Here is a 24,739-nt window from a genome sequence, read left to right as displayed (position 1 = left end):
AATTATATACAGTAATTATAAAAAGTGTAACTAAAATATAGTTACATTTTTATATCTAGAACTAACTAATTTAATAATTTCTTTTATAATACTGCATATATTTCTAAATTGTATTATATCTAAATCTCTCTACTATATTATATCTAAATGCATATACGCTTCAATTTAACTGATTGTTCATTGAATATTTTATTTTGCTAAACACAATGCATATATTTATAATAATATATAATAAATTTGAAAAGTATATACAATAATTATAAAAGTAGCTATTAAATTAGTTAGTTACTAGATATAAAAGTGTAACTATCTTAGAGTTACACTTACAGTTTCTTACCTTTTACGATATTTATTAAATACACACAAAGTTATCTTGAATAATTATATAATAACCATATAATTTTTTAAATATATAGTTTCTATAAGAATCGAATTTTTAAATTCACCATTCAGTTAAACATCCCGGGAGAAAATATTTTCTATATAATTACATGAAATTATATAAAACTATATAATTTTGTATATTTATATTAGGTGTTGGAATTAATTCGTAGCGTTTTACAAGTGATGGGAAGTACTTTCATTAATGTATTTTTTAATGCTCATGTGAAATAAATAACATTCTTTCATTAAAAAACGCTACGAATTAATTCCAACACCTAATATATAAATGAACATATTTTATATATAATTATATATAATTCTGCATAATTATAATTTAATATAATTTTATATATAATTATAAATATATATAATTATTGTATACAATTATATATATGTCCATTTATATACAATTATATAAAATTATATATATTTTTATATATAATTTTATATAATTATATATAAAATAGTTATATATAAAATAGTTTTTCCAGGGATTTATAAAAATAATTATACATTTTCTAAAAAAGATTTTAAAAATACATATTTATAAAATTTCAAAATAATTTAAACATAATCCTCTTTTCTTATTATCATTTTTAAATCATTCTAAAACAAAACAATCTAAAAAATGAACAAATGAAAAATATTGATTTCATATAAGCAAAATATGAAATATATTTACCGCAAGGTTGTTGGGTCCGTCGGTATTCGATGTCTCTCCCAAACCTCCTCTTCCTCCTCTCAGAATTGGGTTGATATTTTCTCACACAGGATACTCGCGTACAACACTCGCGAATAATATATTATAATCGCGCGCGGATTATAATTTGAATTTGAGTCCAATAACTTGAGCGGCATACTGAGCCCTCCCACCATGTCGTACCTGAGAGGGAAAATATTAAAAAATTTAATTATACAAACACTAAAAAATTTAATTATACAGTTGTTATCTATATTATTATACAATTATCGGTTAACTTTTAGAAATAAGTATCAAGCACACATCAATTCGTCACTATCGTGAAATAAATTCAGAGTGGACAAAAGGACTGAATCTCTAACCGTAAAATCCGTAAAATCTCTAACCGTAAAATCTGTAAAATCTAAAGAAATGTCTGTTCCGTAATATATGATTGTTACCTCGATTCTTTTATGTACAATTAATGGTGCGAGCTAGTAATCGTATACTTTTAGTATTCAGTAAAGTATGTTTCATATTACCTAGTATTTATCGCGATTCCGTTTCAAAAAATGTGAAGAGCGCCACGCGACACGGCTATCTGCTTATACGAGCCTCTATAACGGAATGACTGCGCAGTAATTACTGCGCATAAACGTGATGCGACACCCGCTCGATCGTCCACCCTTCGCGACAAAACAACCTCAAAAATCATGCGCCGATCATCTAACTGTCGAAATATTAACTACAAAATAGTAATGCATATTACAAAAGCAATAAAATAATCTATTTGTTACATTTTTAAGATTCTTTGAATAGGCTTTATTGCACGATCTTTGCCTTATTTTTTGAATTCGTTACGCATAACTCATCTATATCTTAGATATTTAAAATTGTGTAATAAGCGATTAGTTCGTAATCATTTTGTTACACGAAATCTGCGCAATGTATGCAATATTTTAAAGAAAAGATTAATGCATTCTAGCTTTTCGTTACTTTTGAATCATAATTCGGCAATTGAATAAATCTAAATTTATGCATCGTATGCTTTCGATTTGAAAATAGTAATATGCAAAGCTATCAACATGCTATTATTCATGATCATTAAAGAGGGCATTATTAAGTACTGCTCTAAACATGACAATTTATAATTTCTAAACTCAACATATATTTTATTTTAACGCCCTGATGAGAATAAAAATCGTAGCGTAATGGAAGAAAAATCGGATGTAATGGAAGAGTACAGAAGCGTGAACAAAATTTCTAGAAGGCGAAAATTGGAACAATGAGCATTTACGTTTCTTTTGTATTTTCATGTTTTAATTCTCGCTTCCTATAAATTTCGTTTACGCTTCTGTAACTCTCCCATTACATTCGATTTACGCTCTGATTTTTATTTTTATCAGGGCGGCTATTTCGAGCATGTGATAATATAACTATAATATACCTTCGACAAACGGCAGTCGCTTCAACATGGATCGTAAATTATGACTATCAATTCGCGTTCGTAGATATATATTTAATTTTCGTGGATTAATGCGGAACGACTCATACCACACATCTGTTTCGCTCCGAGGTCGCCGAGCGAATGCCGAAGTGATGACGTAGTTAATTACCGCCGCGGCGAAAAGCGAAGGGGAGCGTACCTCCCCCACTCCTCGCTGTTCGTCGCGCGCTGTTTGGACACCCAATTATTGCATATAAAAATATTCACTTATTACATTATTCAATTATTTTTATTTACATGATTTTGACAAACAGGTATCGTTGTAGGTTTCGCGCTTTGTTTTGTGGTATCTTTGACACTAATTTAATTCTGTATTAATAATAATTGTGCGATTTTTTTAAACGTAATTACAATAGTAATTATTCACGTGTGTGAGGTATTTTTGATATTCCAATGGTACAATTTTCATTGTACTTTTACATGGTTCATACTTAAACAAAGATTGATAATATTTTATACATCTTTTAAATAAAGACACATGCCAATTTTTCTTAATATATTTGCGCTTAATACAGCTTTGGTTAAAAGTATTAAATATCTTGTTAAACATTATTTAATTTTTCAGCTAAAAAATTAATTTATGATACTAGTATTGCTGCAAATTATTCTGTGTCAAAAATTTTTTTAATTCTTTACGTATAATGCTGAATATGGCTCGATAATATAACTATTATGATTTATTTAAAATAAAAAATATTAAATAAGTTCCAGAAACTGATTTAAAATATTAAATAAATAATAAGTTAGAAGTGTAGTTGTTATTTAAAATAATAAATACTAAAATAACTCTTTTATCTTAGAATAAAGCATGAGTGATAGAATTCAGTTTTCAAATATTATTAATATTATTAAAAGAATAACATGGCATCAATCTTTTAATTAAAAATATTGTGTACACTCTGCGCGGATTTTGTATAATATAATGTGTTCCTAGGAAAAATGTTTCATATATAATTACATACAATTATATTTAATTATGTACAAAATATGTTCATATACATAATATTTTTCCCGAATTATTATAAACTAATCATCACTTATTGTAACACAATTGAATTAAGATATTCATGAGTTGCGTGAATACTTAATGAATCTATAAAGAAATAAAGCAAAAATCGTGCAATAAAGCCTATTGATAAAACATTAAAAGAGTAAAGAATATATTATTTTACTTACGCGTAATATTCGTTAATGTATCGACAGTTAGACGGTTGGCGCATGATCTTGCGATCGGGGATGGCACAGGGTGGCACGGGGTGGCAGGGGGTGGCAGGGGGTGGCACGGAGTGGTACGAGGTGGCACGAGGTGGCACGGAGTGGCACGGGGTGGCACGGAGTGGCGCGTCACGTTTATGCGTAGTTACTGCGCAGTCATTCCATTCCCGAGTGGATAGCTGTGCCGCGTGCCGTTCTTTATTTATTTTTGAAATGTAATCGCGATAAATACATAATACGAATCATCATACTTTAGATTCCAAAAAACTTACATAAAATATTCGATACGAAAAGTCGGAAAAAGTTTTTTTTTAAAGATATTTTTCAATAATTTCCGATTCATTTTAATGCTTATAGTACACGTTCGGTCATTCGTGTTTTAGCTAATTTTCATCACTTTTACAAGTATACATAAATTATTAAACAATTTTTACATAATATATTTTGATATCTTTAGAGAATATTTGCAATTATATATTCATAATAAATTGTTGTAACTAAAAAATGGACATTGTTGTATTGTTGACATTCATTTCTTCAAAGGGCAGTAGAGCGTGGAGACATTTTACAATTACAGGAAAAAGGCCCTCATGTCTTCTTCCAGATTTCTTTCTGTACTTTGACAATCTTTATCCCGTGCTTGTTAAATTACCCATTAAAAATATCTGTTGCTATAACATAGTTCAAGATGCAGTTACCGTAGAGGCGCCACTAAATGTGTGGTGTATATATGTGTGTGAGTTTCATAAGTTCATTCATTTCTATCTCACGATTATCCATCTATCAACGCTTACGTACAATTCAATGCCATGATCTGACCGTATTGTCTCCGTTCAATATATATGGGAGCCATTAATCAAGAAGAAGATTTCTCACGCGAGAAACTCAAATGTGTGTACATAACCTCAAAAATCAAGATTTCTGCGGTTATTCGTAAAAAGATAAAAAGAATAATTTTAATAAAATTAACTAATATAAAAATAATGTTCTCTACAGCCTAAAAGAACAGATCGAAGGTATCTCAAATTTTACCAGCACAAAAGAAAGGGCTATTTGTGACCTTTGGAGAACCCACGAGAAAAGAAGCACGTGGACCGCAAATTTTATGCTTTTTAAGTGAAGCAGTGATAATAAAAAATAATAATGACATCGATAACTAGATTAGTAAATTCCTTTGACGTGAATTCGAAGGAATTCGAATCGTTGGTGCACGATTTAGTTATTGATAACAACGACATACCGTTTGATAGCCACGAGGTGTGAAATAAATTCATCTTTTTATAAGGTTCGATTGCATCAACATTACTTTGATTTTAAGCGAGACTTAAAATTCTTACTTTCTTTCTTTAAAGAGAGAGGAAGAGATTTAAGCCTTGCTTAAAGTCGTAGTAGTGTTGGTGCAATTAGGCCTAAATTCTTTTTAAGATGTTTTTTATTTGATATAAATTGGCACAAACATTATTCTGTTTTTATTACTCATGCAAAGAAAGGTAGAACGACGTTTGTGTCGATTATGTTATTAAAGTATTTTTTATGTTTTTTTTTAAATACTTTGCATAATGCATTGCTTATACTTATATTTCAGGTCAACGCTGTGCAAAATGCTTTTGTAAAAAGTGTTAATTCTCGTATAAATCAAGCGGGATGTGACTTTCTACCTATCTTAAACAGAATTTTGCCTACATGTTCCAAAGATACTTTTGCAAAATATGGTTTGTTTTGGATAGTCAATGCTACTAAAGTACTAGAAAATGTACATAGCAGCACACAAGATTTGATACTGGCATGTAAAGTATTAGGAGTTTTAGTCAAGCACTGCAAGGAGATTCCAGATTTGCACAAGCAGATCTCTATGCAACACGTCAAACAGCTTATAAATGTTCTTGACGCATTGCAGCCAGGTGCAAAATGTGGAGCAATTTATTATTTGATGGCTGTTCTCCTTTATCATTATTCTGAAGTTTGTGAAAGATTTCAGGTAATAGAATGAACAATTTTATCTTATTAACTCAATGTTTTACATTGATTTAGATCAATGTTTTATATTAATTTTAATCATCATAAGAGATTACAAACCAATAAGAAAATATTCTAACAATGAAAAATTGTTTTAACATTTTCAGGAAGTGATAAGGAAAATGATATTATTACAAATTGATTCTATGCAAGAAAATTTGGTTAATGCTAGTGCAAGATGCTATATTCTTCTGTCCAAAGCGACAGAGCGCTCATTTAAACCACCACCATCTAAATCCATTTACACTGCGACAACATATAATGAAGTGTTGCTTTGTAATAACTTGCATGCTATAATGGATGAATTATTCTCCGGTTTAATGGAGCTGGAAAGTGTAGATATCTGGGATCAATTAGAATTACCACCTATTTCTAATAAAAATGCAATACAGTACTATAATGGGCAGAAACAAAGATTCACAAATCTATGCATTTATCTCTCCTCAATGTTGCGGTACTGATCTATTAATTTTTGTATATATTAAATAATATTATCAACATCCATTAATCACGATCTTGAAATATATATTTAATTTAAAATTGTAGTGGATACGAAGCAAGAAATTCTGTTCTGCCTCATGATATTCTAGGAGTTTTATGTCGAGGATTGGCGATAACTCCATTAAATTTAATGAATAAAACTTCATTCAAGGAACAAATGCTATACATTATTTTACCAAAATTGCATATTAGTTTACTCACAGTTTTAGATGCATTTATAAATGGGTATATGTTTATATATTTTTATTAGATATACATATTTGATTCAGCAATTATAGATCAAATAATTTGTAACGTAAATGTATGTTTTAGATTTGCTCAGGAACTAGTACCGTATGGGGCAACCATATTACAGTTATTCGAACAAACATTGCAATGGACAAGTGTCGTCTCAGATAATCAAATGACACTTAGTGATAGTAAACCTTTTAAGAATGTCAGGATACACACGTACAAATGTCTTTGCTCATGGCTGATTAATATGAGTACATTATCAGGAATAGAGATAATTGGAAATGATTTTATTACGGGCATATTGAAGGATGTAACACCAGAACGAGAGTGTATATTATTATCTGTAAGTTCAAATAATTGTCAATTAAATGATGCTTTATATTATAAATTTAATAATTATATATAAAGATTTTTTATAAAGCTTATTCTATACTTTCTTATAGGTGCAACCAAAACATTTGTCTAAACGAGCGATAAAACGTTTTAAACGTAGTCAGTATGAAAATAGTGCGATATTGAATAACGGAGAAAGTTCTACTAAAAAAGTATGTCTAGATGCAGATTTGTGTAGAGAAGCTCTTATCGTTTTGCAAAACATGCTTTACAGTGGTAGCGTTCTGCTGAAACAAACATTTTACAAGGTAATTCATTAAGTGTGCAGTATTGTAATAATGCATTTCTACAACTTTCCTGAATATTTCTTTTAGAGCGTACAGAATACTGTGATAACCTTATTGTACAATATTTATCTCGGTGCTGCTGAACAAAATTTTTATAAAGATCATAATGTATGCCGCTTAGAACTATTTAAAGTATTAAAAGCTTTACAAATGAATCCACATGTTGCATTAGCATTTCCCATACAATATTATCTAGAAATATCGCACATGGCCGCTTATGATATCGATTTAAGTATTGCTCAAGAAGCAAAATTCACGTTAGCCGAGTTGGAAAAAACTTTACATCCTACTGCACCTACGTTACAGTTACCTCGACAACAGTAAGTTTTAAACCTTATTTAAGTTTATATTTTAAGTTTATATTATATGTAAAAAACTATAAAATCTTTAGTTATATATTAAATAGATTACAAAAATGTATATTAATTTCTATGTATATTTATTTCAGGGAATCTGATGAACTTGTTCCTGAAACTCAAATAGAAGACGCTACTACTAGCAATGGAATAGTAGAAGCTACTACTAACAATGAAATAGAAGAAGCTACAACTAGCAATGAAATAGAAAAAGCTACTATTAGCACATCAGATAAAAGAAGGGCTGAAGAAGAGATTTCTCACGATGCAGATACATTACCATCTATACATAAACGACCCAAAATAATTGCGATTGAAATAATACAGGATGAAAATGTTACAGAATTAACAGAAGGGAATAGTGGCATGGATATAAATAAATCTCAGGCAGATGATAATTCATGTCGACCGAATGTAATTCATGTTGATTCAATTCAGACTGAATATGAAGAACAAGACGAAACACAAAACAAGAAACAAAATCAGCTGCATATTGATACAATTTCAAATGCTACTACTAAAAATAGAGTGGAATGTGAATTAGATATGCAAATTACTACAAAAGAACAACATGAGCAATCTGAAGATTCGAAATCGTATATTGATAAAAGAAACAAAAAAATAGAAAAAAGTCCTAAAATCAAAGAAAAAGTACAAAAAAAGGCATCTCAAGATAATATAAATGAATGGGAAGAGATGGACGATGAAGTACTAAACTCTTTAAGTTTGTTTCACGACGAGGTAAAATCAAATGATTAGATTTTATTTTATATGTAATTTTACAATAAAAAAAATGCATAAACATGTGTTATGAATAATTCATCCGCCAAATGGTATCTGCGGTATAGGTACCTTCGGTATAGGTATCTTCGGTAATAATCTGTTATTCGTTTGTTTCGTTGTATCTTCTTTCGGTTTTTCAGTATTCTGATCTGTCGATTTGTTTGCGGTATTGAGGCCAGACTTGGGAACAAACGTATTGAGTGTGTCGATAGGTTTTTGAATTATAGATATTGTTTCTTTAGCACCTTGTTGTATTAATTGCAGAGGTACTTTGTATAAACTGCATGTAGGTGATTGTAATCGTTCTGGTACAGCCGTCCACAATCCCATTTCGCAGTATCTAGAGTTAATATATAGTGAATAATTTAATATCATACATTTTGAGAGTAATATTTAACATAATCTTTCACAACATTACCTAAAATTATTCATGATTTTCGGGGCAGTCGTGATGCTGACAAAGGAATTTGTGTCATCTGAGAATCTTGGAATTATGTCTGGCACCCAACTGCTGTCATTAGAGCGTACATTTGTAATAGGTGTGCCAATCATTCCATTTCTCGCGAAATTTGCTATCATATCCGTAAAAATGTCAGTTACGCGTTCGTCTGCTTCGTCAAGCTTTCTGCCATCGCTCACTTTTTCGCCAGTAATTGTGTTTCTATTAAAGATGAATCCTAGATCATCGCCGTGATTTAAATTACCTACAAACGGGATTATTAATTATATCAACATTATGTAAGGAGAATGTAACGTAATATATTATCAATTATTAAAAATTGTACCATCTAAGGATCTCTTGGCATCGACGATCGGCAATCCATTGAGAAAATCTTTGCCATAACTTCTTTTTCCCTTGTGATCAAAAGTATATAAAAACGTATTTGCTCTTTTGGACCAGTAATCAACGGTCAAAAATGCGGGAGCATTGTAGAGTGAATCGCCCAAAGCTTCCGCAACTTTTCCAACGTTATTCGGTGTGCCATCACCTTGGAATATGTTAAGGTAACCGCGGAAAGCTTGTGGGACGAACCGCGAACCGTTTTGCATATTTGGGATAATCCCTTGCAAATACGGTATGAAATCATTGGTCAAATAATCCGGAATCGTGCTCAATTTGTTTTGCACTTCGTCTTTGTATTGACCGAAAATTGCACCTCCTGTTTCATCTTTCATGACTCCTGTTAATAGTGGTATAGATGGAAAATTGTCATGCCTAAAAGAATCTTCCGGTGATGCGGTCATGAAATTCGGAAGCGACCTTAAAGATGATTGATAGTAAGTTTGATTTAAAAAGGCTTAGTTCAATAATGGTTTCGGTATTTGGTCTCAGTAAATTTGTTTTACCTTCCATCATTGGAACCTTCTATAACAGGACCAGGCCCAAGCAAACTGGTTAAGCCGGAGACGAAACCTCGGACAGTTGTACGGGTATTCTCCAACTTGGAATCGGTGCTGATCAATTTTTCGACTGGCAATTCTCGTAGACAGTCCACCATTCTGCGAGTATCGTTTGTTGGACAGTCATTTTTCTGAGCTATGTGTCTAGCGGTCTTAGAAGGATCCTTGTCGACAGCGAAGTGAGATAAAATGGTCCCGGACATCGCGATTAAACCATGGAAGTAATCTACAAAAATATAATGTAAAGATGTATTTGCTTGCAGCGCGATAGGTCATGTCCTTACTTTCGCAGAATTTCGATAAGGATAGCATCATAGCGGAACTGGCGCCGGTGCCATGACCGAAAGCTGTGATTTTGTTTGGATCACCACCGAAGAAATGTATGTAATTTTTCACCCAATCGACGGCCAGTACCATGTCGAACATACCATTGTTTCCTGGCATTTCCTGAGTACCTGTGCTTAAAAATCCTGAAACAGAGAGATTCAGTGCCATTTCTCTTTCTTGCTATACAAAATTAACATTCCTAAGAAGCTTTTCTAGATAATACGCATTGTTTAGAAGATATCTTTATGTCTTTTAAATATCTTGTAGACACTTATCTCAAAATACATCTTTATAATGTATTTATGATATTTTTTAGATATATATGTTGCCTCAATTATATCTTTTCTTCAGTATGTTTTAATTACCTAACGTTCCCAATCTATACTGGATAGATACGACAATCAATTTCTTCTTAATCAAGTGTCTCATTTCGTATTGACATGCCGCACCTCTTCTAAAACCACCCCCATGAATCCATATCAGCACAGGATAACCGCCGCTGATATCTGGAAGCGACGGGGTGAAGACATTGAGAAAGAGGCAATCTTCGCTTCCGATAATTTTATCGGTTTCATTGTGGCTGGGCTGAGGACAAGGAGGTCCCCATGTAGTGGCGTTGTATTCTCCTTCGAGATACACAGGCGAAGCTCGCTAAAAAAATTATTTTCTTATTAAGAATGAAGATATTAATTTAATAATAATAGTTTCATTATTTCTCTCTCTCTCTCTCTCTCTCTCTCTCTCTCTCTTTCTCTCATGAAACTTTAAAACATCAGAAAAGTCAAATATGGTTAGTATATTAATAGCGATTGTTATAAAATTATTTAACGTTAATTAAATAATTAATTTGTATTTCTGTATGAGTATATAAAAGAAATACATATGTATCTCTAAAAAATAGTTACGTTTAATTGATGTTACAACGAATAATTAGTTATTTTGATTAATATACTAAATTGTTATATGCAGAATTAATTAATATTTGTTAAAGAATATCGTTTCCTGCAATTTTTTCAACGCTTCCTTTTATTTTTTGGGCAGAATTGATAACGTATATCAAGTTCATTAAATTGAGCTTTTGTGACAGGATATACTGAGAGATAAAATAATATTCCGTTCTGCTCGATCGCATTATCGATTAATAATAGCGTAAAAAATATTACAAAAAAAGAACACGGTCTTTTGTGCTTACGTGGAAGACAGCTATTATTATTCGAGCACATTAAAGCGACATACACGTTTACTCCATAGGTCAATGAATTTAATTATCGCATATATTATGATGATTTTCTAAAGCCATAGTTTAATTAAGTCTTACAACGGTTTAATTAAGTTCTTAACGTAGTTAATGTATTCGCCAGTGTTATATATTAAAAAATATTAATCTAATAAATCGTGTTATTAAATCTTCAATCCAATTTCTTCTAGATCTAGTAAAATATCGATCAAATCGTTTAAAATTTAAATCAATTATGTCATTAATATTTTATTATACATATATATATATATATATATATATATATATATATATAATATATACAGTTGCAAGAAAAATGTTCACAAAGATTTTTAATATATCATAGTGATATATTTATAATGTATTGATTATTATTGTTATTATTATACTTAATGTAGATGTACCTGGAATCTAGCTCGACCGGTTGGTGGCTGTCCAAATCTGATCCCACGAAAAATATAGAATCCCTTGTCAGGATCACGGATACCAGTAATACGTGCGTATCGATCGTTTTTATTCACAAAAACTACTGGATCGTCCTTGGGAGGCTGCGCGGCTGGTGCACCGCCGACAATTCTCTTTCGTCTAATCACATTCGCATCTCTGGCACTTGTTAATAAGCAAAGTAAAAGGATAATGAACGAAACAATGCGTCCATCCATTTCGAATACGTGTGTTGAAATAAAAGAATTATCATTCGCGTCTCTCGTCGAGCATTAGTGTGAACGAGTTGGTGGGGATGCACATCGACATTCTTTATTGTATGGAATCTCTATTATTAAAAAATTATTTTATAAATAATTATAATAAATTATAAATAATACGATATTATAAAAGATAATAATTTAATTTTTATTAGAAAGAGGGTTTCAGCATAATTATGATGATATAAAATTGCAAATTATCCTTTTCAATAGAACTTTTTTTAAAGGTTACAAAATAAGACTTATATGTAGAGACAACAATAAGAACTATAGCAAAAAGAACTATAGCAATAAAAAACACCATGTATAATTATTATAATAAAATATATAATTATATAAAAATATATAATGAGTATAAAGTAATAATTAAATAAGTACAATTAAATTTGACAGCAAATCTTCCCTGGTAAGAAAATTTCTTTCCAGAGATAACTTAAATAGTTAGTTGCTATTAACTGTCTGATAATTTACTTTGTTCGTCTTATTTATTAAAGCATCAAAATGCAAAAATGTGTGCAAAATATAATTAATCAGATATGTTATGGACAATAAGTTTGAATCGAATGCCATTTTGGCGGGCTAACTACGTGATCAAGCGAAGTACTGTAATAACCTCCAATTAGTATTACGGTGAACTTCCGTCAACTTCCATCTTTCCTCTCTTTGATGTTGGCTCCTTCGGTACTTGTATAGGATTTTGTTGGCGTGAATTATCCGCGTCGATCTACCGCGCTCGAGCTGCATCTGTGAAAGGAACTCTCGATTACGTATTCTCTATTTTTATGTGCGTAAAATACACTTGATATTTTCGCGAAATGAGAACATTCTTATCTCGAGCGGCATCGCGAGGTTAAGATGCGCCAACGAAATCCACAACGTGACGAGCGTGATGTTACAAGTGTTATCGTGGCTAGATGCATGATAATTAACATGGTTTCTTTTCAGGTTTGAGCCATGGGTAGAGTAATTCGTGCGCAGCGTAAAGGTGCGGGATCTGTCTTCCGATCCCATACCAAGAGGAGAAAGGGAGCACCAAAGTTACGATCTTTAGACTTTTCCGAAAGGCATGGATTCATCAAGGGTGTCGTGAAGGTTTGCAACCACTTTCTATTCTATTCGGGACACTATTCCATTTGACACAATTGTAAAGTTCGGCTGGATTTATTCAAGTTTGTCTGAATACTTTGGTTTAGATCTTATATTCATGATGATATCCAACATACTTATGTCTGATTGATCAGATGACGTTAAATTAGAGGCTCTTTCTGAAGATTTTTTGTGTTACAAAGGTATTTTTAATCAGTTTAATAGATTATTTAAGAGACATTTCTTTTTTTGTTTAGGATATTATTCATGACCCTGGTCGTGGAGCGCCATTAGCGGTGGTACATTTCCGTGATCCTTACAAATTCAAAACACGTAAAGAATTATTTATTGCACCTGAGGGAATGTACACTGGCCAATTTTTGTATTGTGGAAAGAAAGGTGTGTAACAATAATTTCTAAATGAATAATATTAAATGAGATAAAATTGATGCTTTATGTAAAGCAGGTCTGTCCAATTTGAGTTCCGGAGCCAAAACGCAAAGCTATCAAAGTAAAAAAATTCAATGTAAGATTTTAGGAACTGTAAACTGTTGATAAGCGTCACTTAAATATGTATCAATACTTTACAATCTCTGAAATCTTACATTGAATTTTGTTGCATCAATGGCTTTGCGTTTTGGCTTTGGAATTCAAATTGAACAGGCCTAAAGTAACTATTGTCATTTATAAGTATCTGATTTATTACATATTAATTTTTATTAATAAAAATATATAATGCTTTCAATTTTTTCAGCCAATCTCCAGATTGGAAATGTGATGCCAGTCGGCATGATGCCAGAAGGTACGATTGTCTGTAACTTGGAAGAGAAAACTGGCGACAGGGGCCGATTGGCTAGAGCTTCTGGCAATTACGCCACAGTCATAACACACAATCCTGACACTAAGAAAACGAGAGTTAAATTACCTTCTGGAGCAAAAAAAGTCATTCCTTCCAACAATAGAGCAATGGTTGGAATCGTTGCTGGTGGCGGACGTATAGATAAGCCTATACTCAAAGCCGGTAGAGCTTATCACAAGTACAAGGCAAAGAGGAATTGCTGGCCTAAGGTATATCCTTTGAGTTTCATATTGTTGCTATATAATGACACAGAATTAAATTTTTTCAATGATGGTAATTAAGACATTTGAAACCTGAAGAAATTCATGTGGAATTTTTTTTTTTAACTGAGTTAAGATAAAGCTCTTTTATGTCGAGTTAATGGTATGTTTTTTTTTTGCCGTGTTTGAGACACTTCTAATTTTTATAGGTTCGTGGTGTTGCTATGAATCCTGTGGAGCATCCTCACGGTGGTGGTAATCATCAACACATTGGGAAAGCATCCACCGTCAAGCGTGGCACCAGCGCTGGTCGTAAGATTGGTCTTATTGCTGCTCGTCGTACCGGTAGAATTAGAGGAGGCAAGACCGACACGAAGAAGGACGATTAGATTAAACGCTGATACATGTTGTATAATAAAGGAAAATATACAAACTTACAAACTTTGCTATATACTCAAACAAATTCTGCGACTTCTAACGAAGTATTTTGGACAGCTGAACTAAAGATCGAAGTTGAAACGAAAGGAGAGACAAAACTGTGTTTTCCTACATCTACATTTTATTGGATGACATAATCTTGTTTAGAATTTAACTGAAAGATAAAACTTGTTTGTATCTTTAAGAGTCACAAATCTTTTTGTCGAATTTTTTTATTATCGTTATAAGAATTATTTTTGTTATAATTTAATACTCAAACTGAATTTTTATCATAGTGAGAGAAAGAAGTAGGAATCTTTAGTTCTGCTTAATCTTTGAAATTTAATACATATATGTGTGTATGTCGTAGTCGAAGTGTTCATTTTAGTAAAGTCAATGTTTACATTACATATAGTACAGTAAACTGAGTTTATCGAATTAACATTGACAGTGACATAAATAATTTAATTTTGAAGAGATTAATATATACATATATCTATTGATACAGACTCGTGATTTATATTGATATTAGTAGCATTTTTATCTGCATCAAAAAAATTTTAATCTCTGCTCAACATTAAAAACAAATTATCTATTTGCAAATTTCAAATTGATGTTCGATAACATAAATATTGAATTACCAACCGTGCTTTCAATCAATTTACATCTGCGTCGTATAATAATTAATATTCCTAATATAGATTTTCGAATTTTTGCGTGACGTTTTTTCTTTTTTTATATTTAGCATTGAGAGGGGGTTCTCTTCCCGAACACGCCGTGTTCTGTCGCCCCTGACATCCGGCGGAAATCGTGCCGTCACCATTTTGGCAGTTCGGTTTCTCGGCCATTTTCGTTGCGTCAACGTCGAGTGCGGCCAGGGGCCTCTCGCGCTTTCCTAGCAATCACGCCAGTTGCCTCTGGGAATTCCTTCGTATCGTGTGGAACGAGAGACTTAACCGATTCGTGCCGTTTTTTCGATAAACTGATAAAGAATCGAGCCGAATCGCGAGGATATCGAATCTATCGTCGCCTAGTGAGGCGTTATATAGTACGCGAGACGATAAAGAGACCGAGGGCGAGAAAACGAGAAAGAGAGAGACAGAGATAGCGCGTTGGGACGCGTTGGAAATTTTTTCGACTCGAGTGTGTGTGAGAGAGAGAAAGAGCGAGAGAGAGAAAGCGAGAGAGAGAAGAGAAGAGACGAGCTAAAGCTAAAAGGGCTTCAAGCGACAGAGCTGCGAAAACTACGCACCGAGGCGGAGTAATATGAGTAATGCAGCCAACCAGAATGGATCAGGTCTAGAGCAGCAGGTAAGAAAAAAAAAAGGATGAAAGAAAGGACCGCAGAAGGCATTGTTCTCGGGGAAGCGTCCCCCGATTTCTTTCCCTCCCACTCCTTTTTTATTTTTGCACATTTTCGCACGATCACCTGTATTTTAACATGACCCGCGGATTTTTCCGATGTGAACGTCCGTTTTCGCCAGAGAACGTTTCGAATTCCGAAGGGAATTTCCTTTATCCGATCGAAGAGAGGGAGAGAGAGAGAGAGAGAGAGAGAGAGTGAGAGAGTGAGAGCATCATGGGCCGTCGTCACTCGTCGACCCGCTCGTGACGTACGCTACGTATAATGGCGGCAAGCGATTCCGGGAACGGCATGCCTCGTGTCGCGAGTTGCGACGCGCTCGTTCTCTCTTTCTCCTCGCGCTTCCTTCGGCTTGTTCCCATGAAAGGATTGCTCGCGGTAGCGGGGACAGAGGAGGGTCCCCCCTGCATACAAGTCAGAATTTCACAGAACTCGATCGAGATGACTCATCGTCGGATCGGACGATAACGACTTTTATTCGCGCGAATAAATACCACGCGGTTGCAATCTGCGATACAAGACATCTAACCTGAGCCTTTCTGTTCTCCCACAGCTAGCTGGTCTGGACTTGCAGGGCTCCCGCCAACCAAGTGGGGGTCGTTACGTTCCACCGCATCTTCGTCATAAAACTGCGAGTGAGTATAGGAGTTTGTTGAAGTTGCTAATTTTTAAACTGGAGTACGAAGTCTTTACTTAAAAAATTCATCGTTCCTCGTTGTCTGTAGTTCTATGACAGAGTATTTAATAGTTCATAACGCAATAGATTAACATGTCGAAACTGACAAGTATATTCTGGCCAGCAGACTGTTTTAATCTTAGTTTTATGAAATACTTGTAAACTTCAGCTTTATAAATTGTGTTCAGCAGATAAAGTGGCTTTATGACTATTGTGTGATTCTTTATGGTGTTTTCTATTTGTTAACACAAGTTGTTAACAAAAGTGACATTTTATCTTTATTGTTCTCTGAATGTCAAGAAAGATAAAATGATGTTTGTGTCAATTTGTATCACTAAATAGAAAGCACATAATACGACTGGTTTATGTATATTTAGATTCAGTGAGAAACTAGGAACAAGAAGCAATTATATTAAAGAATCTTAGAATACTTATGTAAATCTCTTTTTGCTGACAGCAGTCATTGTTTTACAAAGCAGGATACATATAAATAGTGTATAAATGTTTAATTTTTTTTTCAACAGGTAATCCACCCTCGGATTTAAATTACTCTTCCAACTCTAGACCGTTTGGAGATAGAGATAGAGGAGGAGATCGCGATCGCGACCGAGAAAGAGACCGTGATCGAGATAGGGGTAGGGGCGGTTATCGAGACTCGCGGAGTCCTCGCGACGTTGATTTTGCGAACTTCGGGAGCTTCGGTGGGCGCAATAGGCGCAGTCAGGAAAATGGAAGAGATTATAGATACTCCAATTCCGAACGCGATCGACCAATTAGCGGCAATGATCGCTGGCAGGAGCCTATTAGAAATGATCGCTGGCCAGATAACAGAAATGACAGAATGGGCGCAGGAAGATGGGGCGACGACAGAGGCGGAAGAGGCGGTAGAGGTGAGGTCGACTGGACGATCCCCACTGCCAGGGATGAGCGATTGGAATTGGAGCTGTTTGGCTCTGGCAATACTGGGATCAATTTTAGCAAATATGAGGATATCCCAGTTGAGGCTACCGGTGAGAATATACCACCACACATCACATCTGTGAGTACGATATATACATGGGACTTTATGGAGCACTCGTGTCTCTTTCCTCTCTAATTTGTTCGTTTTTTAATTTTTCAGTTTGACGAGGTTAAGCTGACAGAGATAATAAAGAATAGCATCGCCTTGGCAGGATACGATAAGCCTACACCGGTACAGAAGTATGCGATACCGATCATCATCGAACGCCGTGACGTGATGGCCTGCGCTCAAACCGGGTCCGGTAAAACAGCGGCCTTCTTAGTGCCAATACTGAATCAGATTTATGAAAGCGGGCCGCGACCACCACCACCGCAAGCAAACTCTTCTGGCAGGCGTAAGCAGTATCCGTTAGGTTTAGTGTTGGCTCCCACGAGAGAGCTTGCTACACAGATATACGACGAAGCACGGAAGTTTGCATACCGATCGCGTATGCGTCCTGCAGTCGTATACGGTGGTTCTAACATAGTAGATCAAATGCGCGAGTTGGATCGCGGTTGTCATCTACTTGTGGCGACGCCTGGGCGTCTGGTGGACATGCTGGGACGTGGTAAAATTGGCTTGCATAATTGCCGGTAAGTTCACGTCACGTAATGGTTTCGACTTAAGAATAGCACGATTATTATTTATTTATTTACTTCTAGATTCTTGGTACTCGATGAAGCAGATCGCATGTTAGATATGGGTTTTGAACCGCAAATAAGACGTATCGTTCAAGAGGATAACATGCCACCGACTGGAGAGAGACAGACTCTCATGTTCTCTGCTACTTTCCCAAAAGAAATTCAAATGTTAGCCAGAGATTTCCTCAGCAACTACATTTTCTTGGCAGTTGGTCGCGTGGGATCGACTTCCGAGAATATTACACAGAAGATAGTATGGGTGGAGGAACATGACAAACGTTCATACCTACTTGATTTACTACAAGCTAGCAACTTTTCAGATCCTAGTAAGTTGTAGCCGAAACTTAAATTAACATCAAATTGTTGGTTTTAATTAATTTTATTAATGTGTTATACTTGTATTGCGCAGCTGCTGAGTCACTCACCCTAGTGTTCGTGGAGACTAAAAAAGGTGCCGACATGCTCGAAGAATACTTGGCCTCAATGGGATACCCGGTTACTAGCATTCACGGTGATAGGACTCAACGCGAGCGAGAGGAAGCATTGCGTCGGTTCCGTGCGGGCAAAGCACCGATTCTGGTCGCTACCGCAGTGGCAGCACGTGGTCTCGATATACCCCACGTTAAGCATGTCATTAATTTTGATTTGCCCGGTGACGTTGAAGAATATGTTCATCGTATCGGTCGTACCGGTCGTATGGGCAATTTAGGTTTGTTTCATTTTGGGGTTGTTGCATTACTAGCAATTCAAAAAGAACAAAACACATCACACTGCATCTTGTTTTATTAATTTAATTCAGGTCTGGCCACATCATTTTTCAATCATAAGAATCATAATTTGGTACGCGACTTGGTATCATTACTTATCGAAGCCAATCAGGAACTTCCACCCTGGTTGGATGATATGTATACTGAAGCGAGATATTCCGGAGGTGGATCTCGACGACCAGGCGGCGGTGGCGGTGGTGGAGGCGGCGGCGGTGGCACGAAAGGACGCTTCAGTGGTGGCGGCTTTGGTGCAAGAGATTATCGTCAACAACCCAGTTCTGGGTCTGGTCGTAGTAATGGACCCTCTAGACCTGGTGGTTATGGAGGTAAATAAAATAATTTTAAAAAATAAAATTTGTATAAATTTATAAAATAAAATTTGCGACTAATAAGATATATTGCTAATATTAATAGACTACTAATTTAAACATTTATTTAAGGATAGTATAATTAGTAGTTTTTAATATGCATTTATATATATATATATATATATATATATATATAATTATATTACATTTAATATTAAATTTATTTAATATGTATACGTATACAAATTATAAAATATTAATTTATTATATAATATGTATTATATATGTATATTATATATATGTATATATACAATATTACATTATATATATTATAATCTATATATTACATTTAATATTTTGTTATATATGTTATTTATTTATCTCATTTCAGGTTATTCAAGTTACGGAGGTAACTATAATAATTCATCGTACAATAATTCCACTAATAACGGCAACAGCGGCCCTGATTGGTGGGGAGCATGGGACAAGTAGACAATTATTTCCATCTCTATTTCTACTTCTATCATCATTATTATTATTACTCTACACGCAAATTCAATTATATGTAAGAAAGACACGACATCATGTCTAACACTACATAAATATTTTGCGCGCGTATACATGTACACACACATGCGCAGAGTACAGACAGTTTTACGTATTCACGTTTTCGCTGACTGCCTGTGCACTCCAAGTTTTTGGATGAGAAGCAAAAAAGAAAGAATACTTATGTTTAAATTCCACTATATTACATTTGTTCGTGAGCGATAAATTGACAAATCCTGCGTGCAATTTAGTATTCGCGCCGGTGGATCGCCGGAGAATATATTTCGAATATGAATGATCTCACCATAAAAAGTGCGAGTATCGTAAATAGGATTTGTTCAACACTTATTAGTTAGAGGTCCATTTCGTTGCCGTGCGTGCTGAGAAACACAAGTAGTATAATCATTAATGAATCAAATCAGTAAATCGTTAATCTCTGTTTGAAGGGAATAACGATATAACACATAGTAGCTGAAGAAACTTAGTAAAATTTTTTAGAACTCCTGTCGAGACTATGGGGCTCATCATAACTTTATTATTTACATATTCTTTTTTTTTCTTTCATAGGGAGTGCGGTAGGCGTATCTTCGGTAATTATAGCATTTAAACATTTGACTATTGTAAAACATTTTAATGCACAAGTATTTTATTGCCTTTGCTATCATAATGGCCAGTAAAAGTCGTGCAGTTTCGTTCAAATGGATGGCATAATTCTTTAATTATATATGCACGTTTATCGCAGGCCTAGGATACGCCAAATTACCGTTCCCACAGATTATATATAAATATGTATATATGTATATATATGTATATATATATATATACATATATATATATATGTGTGTATGTATATATGATGATTCTTTATTATTTTTTCCTTAATTTGCTGTAGTTCAGCGACGAATGGTACTTTGTTGTTTTGCCGTCCCCAAAGAGAGACGATATTGCGCCGGCAATATGTTTATCTAAATAAGCAACATGAATTTTTCGGGGATCGACGGTTTTGCTATTGAGAAAGATAAAATGGCAACACAGGCTACGTCTTAGGATACCTTTAGAAATCTCACATTTTTGTTATAGCCTGACATATACATCGATAATTTAGAAAATTTCAAGCGGCGCTTATGCGATTTACAGCCGGCAGTTATTTTCATAAGTTATTCTCGCATAACTTTAGCCATTACAGTGAAACCTTGATATATACGATGATTATATAATTTCAATATAAAAAATTTCATTTTATCACAATAATGTAAAACTTTTGTTCAAAGTAATAATTCTTTAGTTTGTCGATAAAATTGTTCGTAGTCTTTGCACTGTCTCTCTTCCACGTTGTGAACGTTTGTGGTCTTAGACAAAGAAATTTTCAGAAATATTTATAAATGAATATAGAGGTTTCACTGTATAAAACGCGGCTAGATATGTTTTTAGTGAAAAGAGCAGGTATATATATATAAATATTTTATGTACCTGAGCTTGAGTGGTTCTACAGACAGAACTGCATTGATCCCACATAGAAGCGTGCTTCTCGAATAGCATTTCTAAATGTAACGGAGACGTTGCCCTGCGAAATTGGTTTGGCGCTTTATACAAAAATCTTAGTCTGCAGTACCGAATGCGAATGTGTGAATGCTCATATGGAAGATAAATTATATTGAGACGGGTTAAAAATACGGTTGCAGTTACAGAGGGGTATTAAAACAAAGAGCAAAGGGAGCGATGCTTTTGCATTGATATAGTGGGCTCTATCTTCATTAAGAAAAAAAGGGAGGGGGGGAAAAGATAGAAAGCAGCATAAGCCTCTTAAGGGAGACACACGGGGGGCGCACTCATATTATTTTCTAGCTGTATTTATCAGTATGATACGCGCGTTATATATATAAATACATAACACTAAAATAATTGAGAAACGACTGTGATATCGAACGATCTTGTGACATTCAATTTCCACGCGAATTGATAAATGAACAATTAACGGAATAACAAATACAATAAATATGTATTAATTAATCGGTATTGAATGTCGGGAAGGTAAAACTAGCTCAGTTTGTTTGAGCTAAGAACAAGAATATTAAGTCGTTAACAGTTAATACACACAAGACAACGTGGCTGTTGTCCGATCGGGGAGGGCTGAACGCTAAGCTCTTGCGGTCCCGGGGGACCTTTCTAGGGCATTGTTTCTGCTTAAAGTAACGCGCATTAATGATATATAAGTGACGCGAGCTCGCGAAGTCATTTACCGGTTGAATGATGATGATGATGATGATGTTGGTAGGGCTTTGTAGGATGTCGATATCGTTTTGTGCTAAACGTCGGATTCTTGTCTATCTAATCTACTACGTGAGGGAAAAAGTACAAATTCGATTTGCGTCACAACCGACAGGATTTTTAGACATGTCATACTTATACCTGTTATATTACTAGATTTAATAGTGCAATTCGCGTGCGTGAATCGTATGCCGTGTGACCGTGGACCAAGGTGTGAATGAATCCCTCTTTCTTTTACAAGAGGGATTGATAATTATTTCATCTAGAGCATTCAAGGAGTGGGGTAGCGTTTAACGAGGTAAAATATCGTTGGCTTCCGACCGTTGGGTGCGAGTGTTCTCAAATTTTTAATACGATTCGTCATCGAGGCTATATTATGTCAGCTCTCGGAGGCCCTGCCAAGAACGTTACAGAAAGTTCTTTCGTGGACGGCGATACTCCTCGTCCCTTTGTGTATCATTTCGTAAGGAGACTTGCATCGGTTCCGAGACTGATGTTACACACGCAGACTTCTTGCGTCTTCTTTCCTATTTTATTTTGTATTATTTTATAAAAAATGACGAAGGAAAAGGTATCAATAGAGTTCCGATTACACGGGATAATTGTTTACGAACAAAGAGGTAAATTATGCAAAATTAATAAAATTTAATGATACAATTTTATCATTAACTCTTGGATGCATGAAAAATAAGGGCTTTTGAGACCTTTTCTTTCTTCTAGATTATTTCTGTGAGATATCCCGTGTTATCTTTCATCGGTACTCGATTTAAAATTTATCCCATTAGGAGACCACGCATCCAAGGGTTAAAGTTCAACTGCATTACGATGCGTTAGATATTCGCGACGCGTCGATCGCGTGTTACGCGTTTTAATCAGTCCTATGCATTTCGAAACGACACTTTGTTTGCAACTTACGTGGTGGGCAGAGAGGAGTATTTCAAATTGCGGTGATTATAACGAATGCCGCTTCCATACTAATTGTCATTGTTGCTTAGTTTTGTTTTCCCTTTAATGTGATAGCGTCCACGATCGAAATCGATCACCGATTGGCGAAGAAAGTATCATCTTATTTACTCACAATCAGTGATTTCATGACAGAATTCTTTAGAGTTAAATAGATTCTTCGGATTTCCTTGAATCTACAAATCGCTAATCGCTTTTGTTCATAAAATATAGACAAATCTCATTTTTTTAATAGCATTTAATCAATTTCTTTATATTGTAAAATGGGGTAATTTTGTCCCAGTTGGAATAACTTTGGCCCAAATTATTAAAAAATGTCTAGTTAGCACGCATGTTCAAAATCAAAATATAAAACATCTTAAAAACATTTTTAAGTCGTTTTTAAAACGTCTTGTTTTTCGATCTTGATATATTGGACATTATCAAGAATTTGGACCAAAGTTTTTCCGTTTTACTATGGATTCTTGAAGAATTAAAATAGATAAATTTTGTTTTGTATTTCTCGTAAATCAGAGACGTAATATCGAACCTGATTATCATCGAATGTTCCTGCAAAATAGTCAAATGTCCACCGTGTAATAAACTCACATATGTGTAAATTAAATGTACGGTACTATGATTTTTTTTATAGCGTATTAGCATACTTAGGAGAGATAGAAAACGATATACCGATTATATTATTTATTGATCGATTTAGTATTTATTTTCTACGTTTCGGAAGGTAAACAGTAAATGTATCTTCTGTACTGTACACGTACTTTTCGTCTCATGTTTGGTCCTCTGAAGTATATCGGACGAGCAGCCTTAGGGAAAAAAAAAGAAACACTTTACGGATACAAATATAAAGAATGGAATATATGATCAGACGAAAGATTAATTTAAAGAGTATAGTGCGAGGAAAGGCAAGGAAAAGAAAAGGGTGAAGTGAAGTGAAAACGAGAAAGGGGGCTAAAGGGCATCGGATGAATAGGCATTAAAGAGGGGGATAAAACAAAAAGAAAGAGAGGGGAAAAGCGGCGTTGACTGTGACTGCAATCATTACCAAGGGGTAAAAAGGAATTCCGCAAGAGAAACACATTACACATCGTATGAAATGTAAAACGCGAACGCTCGCGCGATTATATACTACAGACGCCGGGGACGAATGAGAGAATGTCGCCGGCGAGTCGCGGTGAAATTGTTCACGTGCGAGTAGTCTTGTATTTTTTATTATTTTACATTAAGCGCGCACGTCGATCGGGAGGACTTCCGACCGACGTTTGTCGAGAGGAGGAACGGGCGCGTATTCCGTTCTCCATCTTTATGATCCCCTTGGGACCGAGAGTTACACACATTCTATAATAATCTCCATTATTTAAGCTTTAAGTCTTAGAAGCTTTCTACAATAAGTACTGCTACATACAATCTAAGTTTTAAATCTTAAACTGTAAGAAATCGGGTTGAATATGAGAAGAATAATCAATTATGCTGGGCTTTTTCTACAATAAGCTATTATCTAAATTTTAAGTTTTATAAGAAATTAATCAATTACAATCAAATGTGAGAAGAATAATCGATTATGATTCGTTCACACATTTCTTGTAACTTAAGACTTAAAGCTTAGGTAATGATTTATTGTAGA

The 24,739-nt window shown here is 34.4% G+C and overlaps 4 protein-coding genes across 5 annotated transcripts; 3 read left to right on the top strand and 1 right to left on the bottom strand.

Annotated features, from left to right (window-relative positions):
• Positions 1-3,905: 3,905 nt before the first annotated feature.
• Positions 3,906-8,374, top strand: LOC105142924 (proline-, glutamic acid- and leucine-rich protein 1). Its single transcript, XM_011050831.2, has 10 exons — positions 3,906-4,190; positions 4,329-4,676; positions 4,782-5,042; positions 5,371-5,763; positions 5,909-6,255; positions 6,348-6,527; positions 6,615-6,879; positions 6,980-7,177; positions 7,244-7,536; positions 7,665-8,374. Exons 3-10 carry the CDS (start codon positions 4,929-4,931, stop codon positions 8,329-8,331), a joined length of 2,457 nt encoding a protein of 818 aa, XP_011049133.1. The 5' UTR covers positions 3,906-4,190; positions 4,329-4,676; positions 4,782-4,928; the 3' UTR covers positions 8,332-8,374.
• On the bottom strand, positions 8,298-12,018 carry LOC105142923 (liver carboxylesterase 1). The gene is made up of 7 exons (XM_011050830.2): positions 11,725-12,018; positions 10,449-10,734; positions 10,041-10,226; positions 9,703-9,982; positions 9,141-9,616; positions 8,774-9,059; positions 8,298-8,695 (listed from the first exon to the last, which is right to left on the bottom strand). Exons 1-7 carry the CDS (start codon positions 11,980-11,982, stop codon positions 8,392-8,394), a joined length of 2,076 nt encoding a protein of 691 aa, XP_011049132.1. The 5' UTR covers positions 11,983-12,018; the 3' UTR covers positions 8,298-8,391.
• Positions 12,019-12,605: 587 nt separating this feature from the next.
• RpL8 (ribosomal protein L8) lies at positions 12,606-14,610 on the top strand. 2 transcript variants are annotated; one of them, XM_011050833.2, is made up of 5 exons: positions 12,606-12,705; positions 12,970-13,116; positions 13,368-13,509; positions 13,865-14,178; positions 14,379-14,610. In XM_011050833.2, the coding sequence occupies exons 2-5, from the start codon at positions 12,979-12,981 to the stop codon at positions 14,556-14,558; spliced, it is 774 nt and encodes a 257-aa protein (XP_011049135.2). In that variant the 5' UTR covers positions 12,606-12,705; positions 12,970-12,978; the 3' UTR covers positions 14,559-14,610. The 2 variants fall into 2 exon arrangements, with proteins under 2 accessions (XP_011049135.2, XP_087270474.1); XM_087414348.1 differs by lacking the exon at positions 12,606-12,705 and adding an exon at positions 12,794-12,808.
• Positions 14,611-15,395: 785 nt separating this feature from the next.
• Positions 15,396-23,941, top strand: bel (ATP-dependent RNA helicase bel). Its single transcript, XM_011050834.2, has 8 exons — positions 15,396-15,897; positions 16,503-16,584; positions 17,150-17,664; positions 17,746-18,218; positions 18,288-18,592; positions 18,676-18,975; positions 19,066-19,359; positions 19,733-23,941. The coding sequence occupies exons 1-8, from the start codon at positions 15,853-15,855 to the stop codon at positions 19,831-19,833; spliced, it is 2,115 nt and encodes a 704-aa protein (XP_011049136.1). The 5' UTR covers positions 15,396-15,852; the 3' UTR covers positions 19,834-23,941.
• Positions 23,942-24,739: the final 798 nt, after the last annotated feature.

This window comes from Acromyrmex echinatior, chromosome 16 (genome assembly GCF_024713525.1).
Source record: "Acromyrmex echinatior isolate Ae372 chromosome 16, ASM2471352v2, whole genome shotgun sequence".
In the NCBI taxonomy this organism is placed as follows: Eukaryota; Metazoa; Arthropoda; class Insecta; order Hymenoptera; family Formicidae; genus Acromyrmex; species Acromyrmex echinatior.
Note: the sequence above shows the minus strand (reverse complement) of the source record. Positions and strands in the feature narration are given on the sequence as shown.

Bases quoted from the DNA above. Each gene is read 5' to 3' on its own strand.
- bel (XM_011050834.2), top strand. From the start codon at position 15,853: ATGAGTAATGCAGCCAACCAGAATGGATCAGGTCTAGAGCAGCAG. The intron at 16,585-17,149 runs GTGAGTATAGGA...TTTTTTCAACAG, and splicing joins TCTTCGTCATAAAACTGCGA to GTAATCCACCCTCGGATTTA. The intron at 18,976-19,065 runs GTTTGTTTCATT...AATTTAATTCAG, and splicing joins CGGTCGTATGGGCAATTTAG to GTCTGGCCACATCATTTTTC.
- RpL8 (XM_011050833.2), top strand. From the start codon at position 12,979: ATGGGTAGAGTAATTCGTGCGCAGCGTAAAGGTGCGGGATCTGTCTTC. The intron at 13,510-13,864 runs GTGTGTAACAAT...CAATTTTTTCAG, and splicing joins TTTGTATTGTGGAAAGAAAG to CCAATCTCCAGATTGGAAAT. The intron at 14,179-14,378 runs GTATATCCTTTG...TAATTTTTATAG, and splicing joins AGAGGAATTGCTGGCCTAAG to GTTCGTGGTGTTGCTATGAA.
- LOC105142924 (XM_011050831.2), top strand. From the start codon at position 4,929: ATGACATCGATAACTAGATTAGTAAATTCCTTTGACGTGAATTCGAAG. The intron at 6,880-6,979 runs GTAAGTTCAAAT...ACTTTCTTATAG, and splicing joins GAGAGTGTATATTATTATCT to GTGCAACCAAAACATTTGTC. The intron at 7,537-7,664 runs GTAAGTTTTAAA...TATTTATTTCAG, and splicing joins TTACAGTTACCTCGACAACA to GGAATCTGATGAACTTGTTC.
- LOC105142923 (XM_011050830.2), bottom strand. From the start codon at position 11,982: ATGGATGGACGCATTGTTTCGTTCATTATCCTTTTACTTTGCTTATTA. The intron at 10,227-10,448 runs GTAATTAAAACA...TCTCTGTTTCAG, and splicing joins GTATAGATTGGGAACGTTAG to GATTTTTAAGCACAGGTACT. The intron at 9,060-9,140 runs GTACAATTTTTA...TCCCGTTTGTAG, and splicing joins TGCCAAGAGATCCTTAGATG to GTAATTTAAATCACGGCGAT.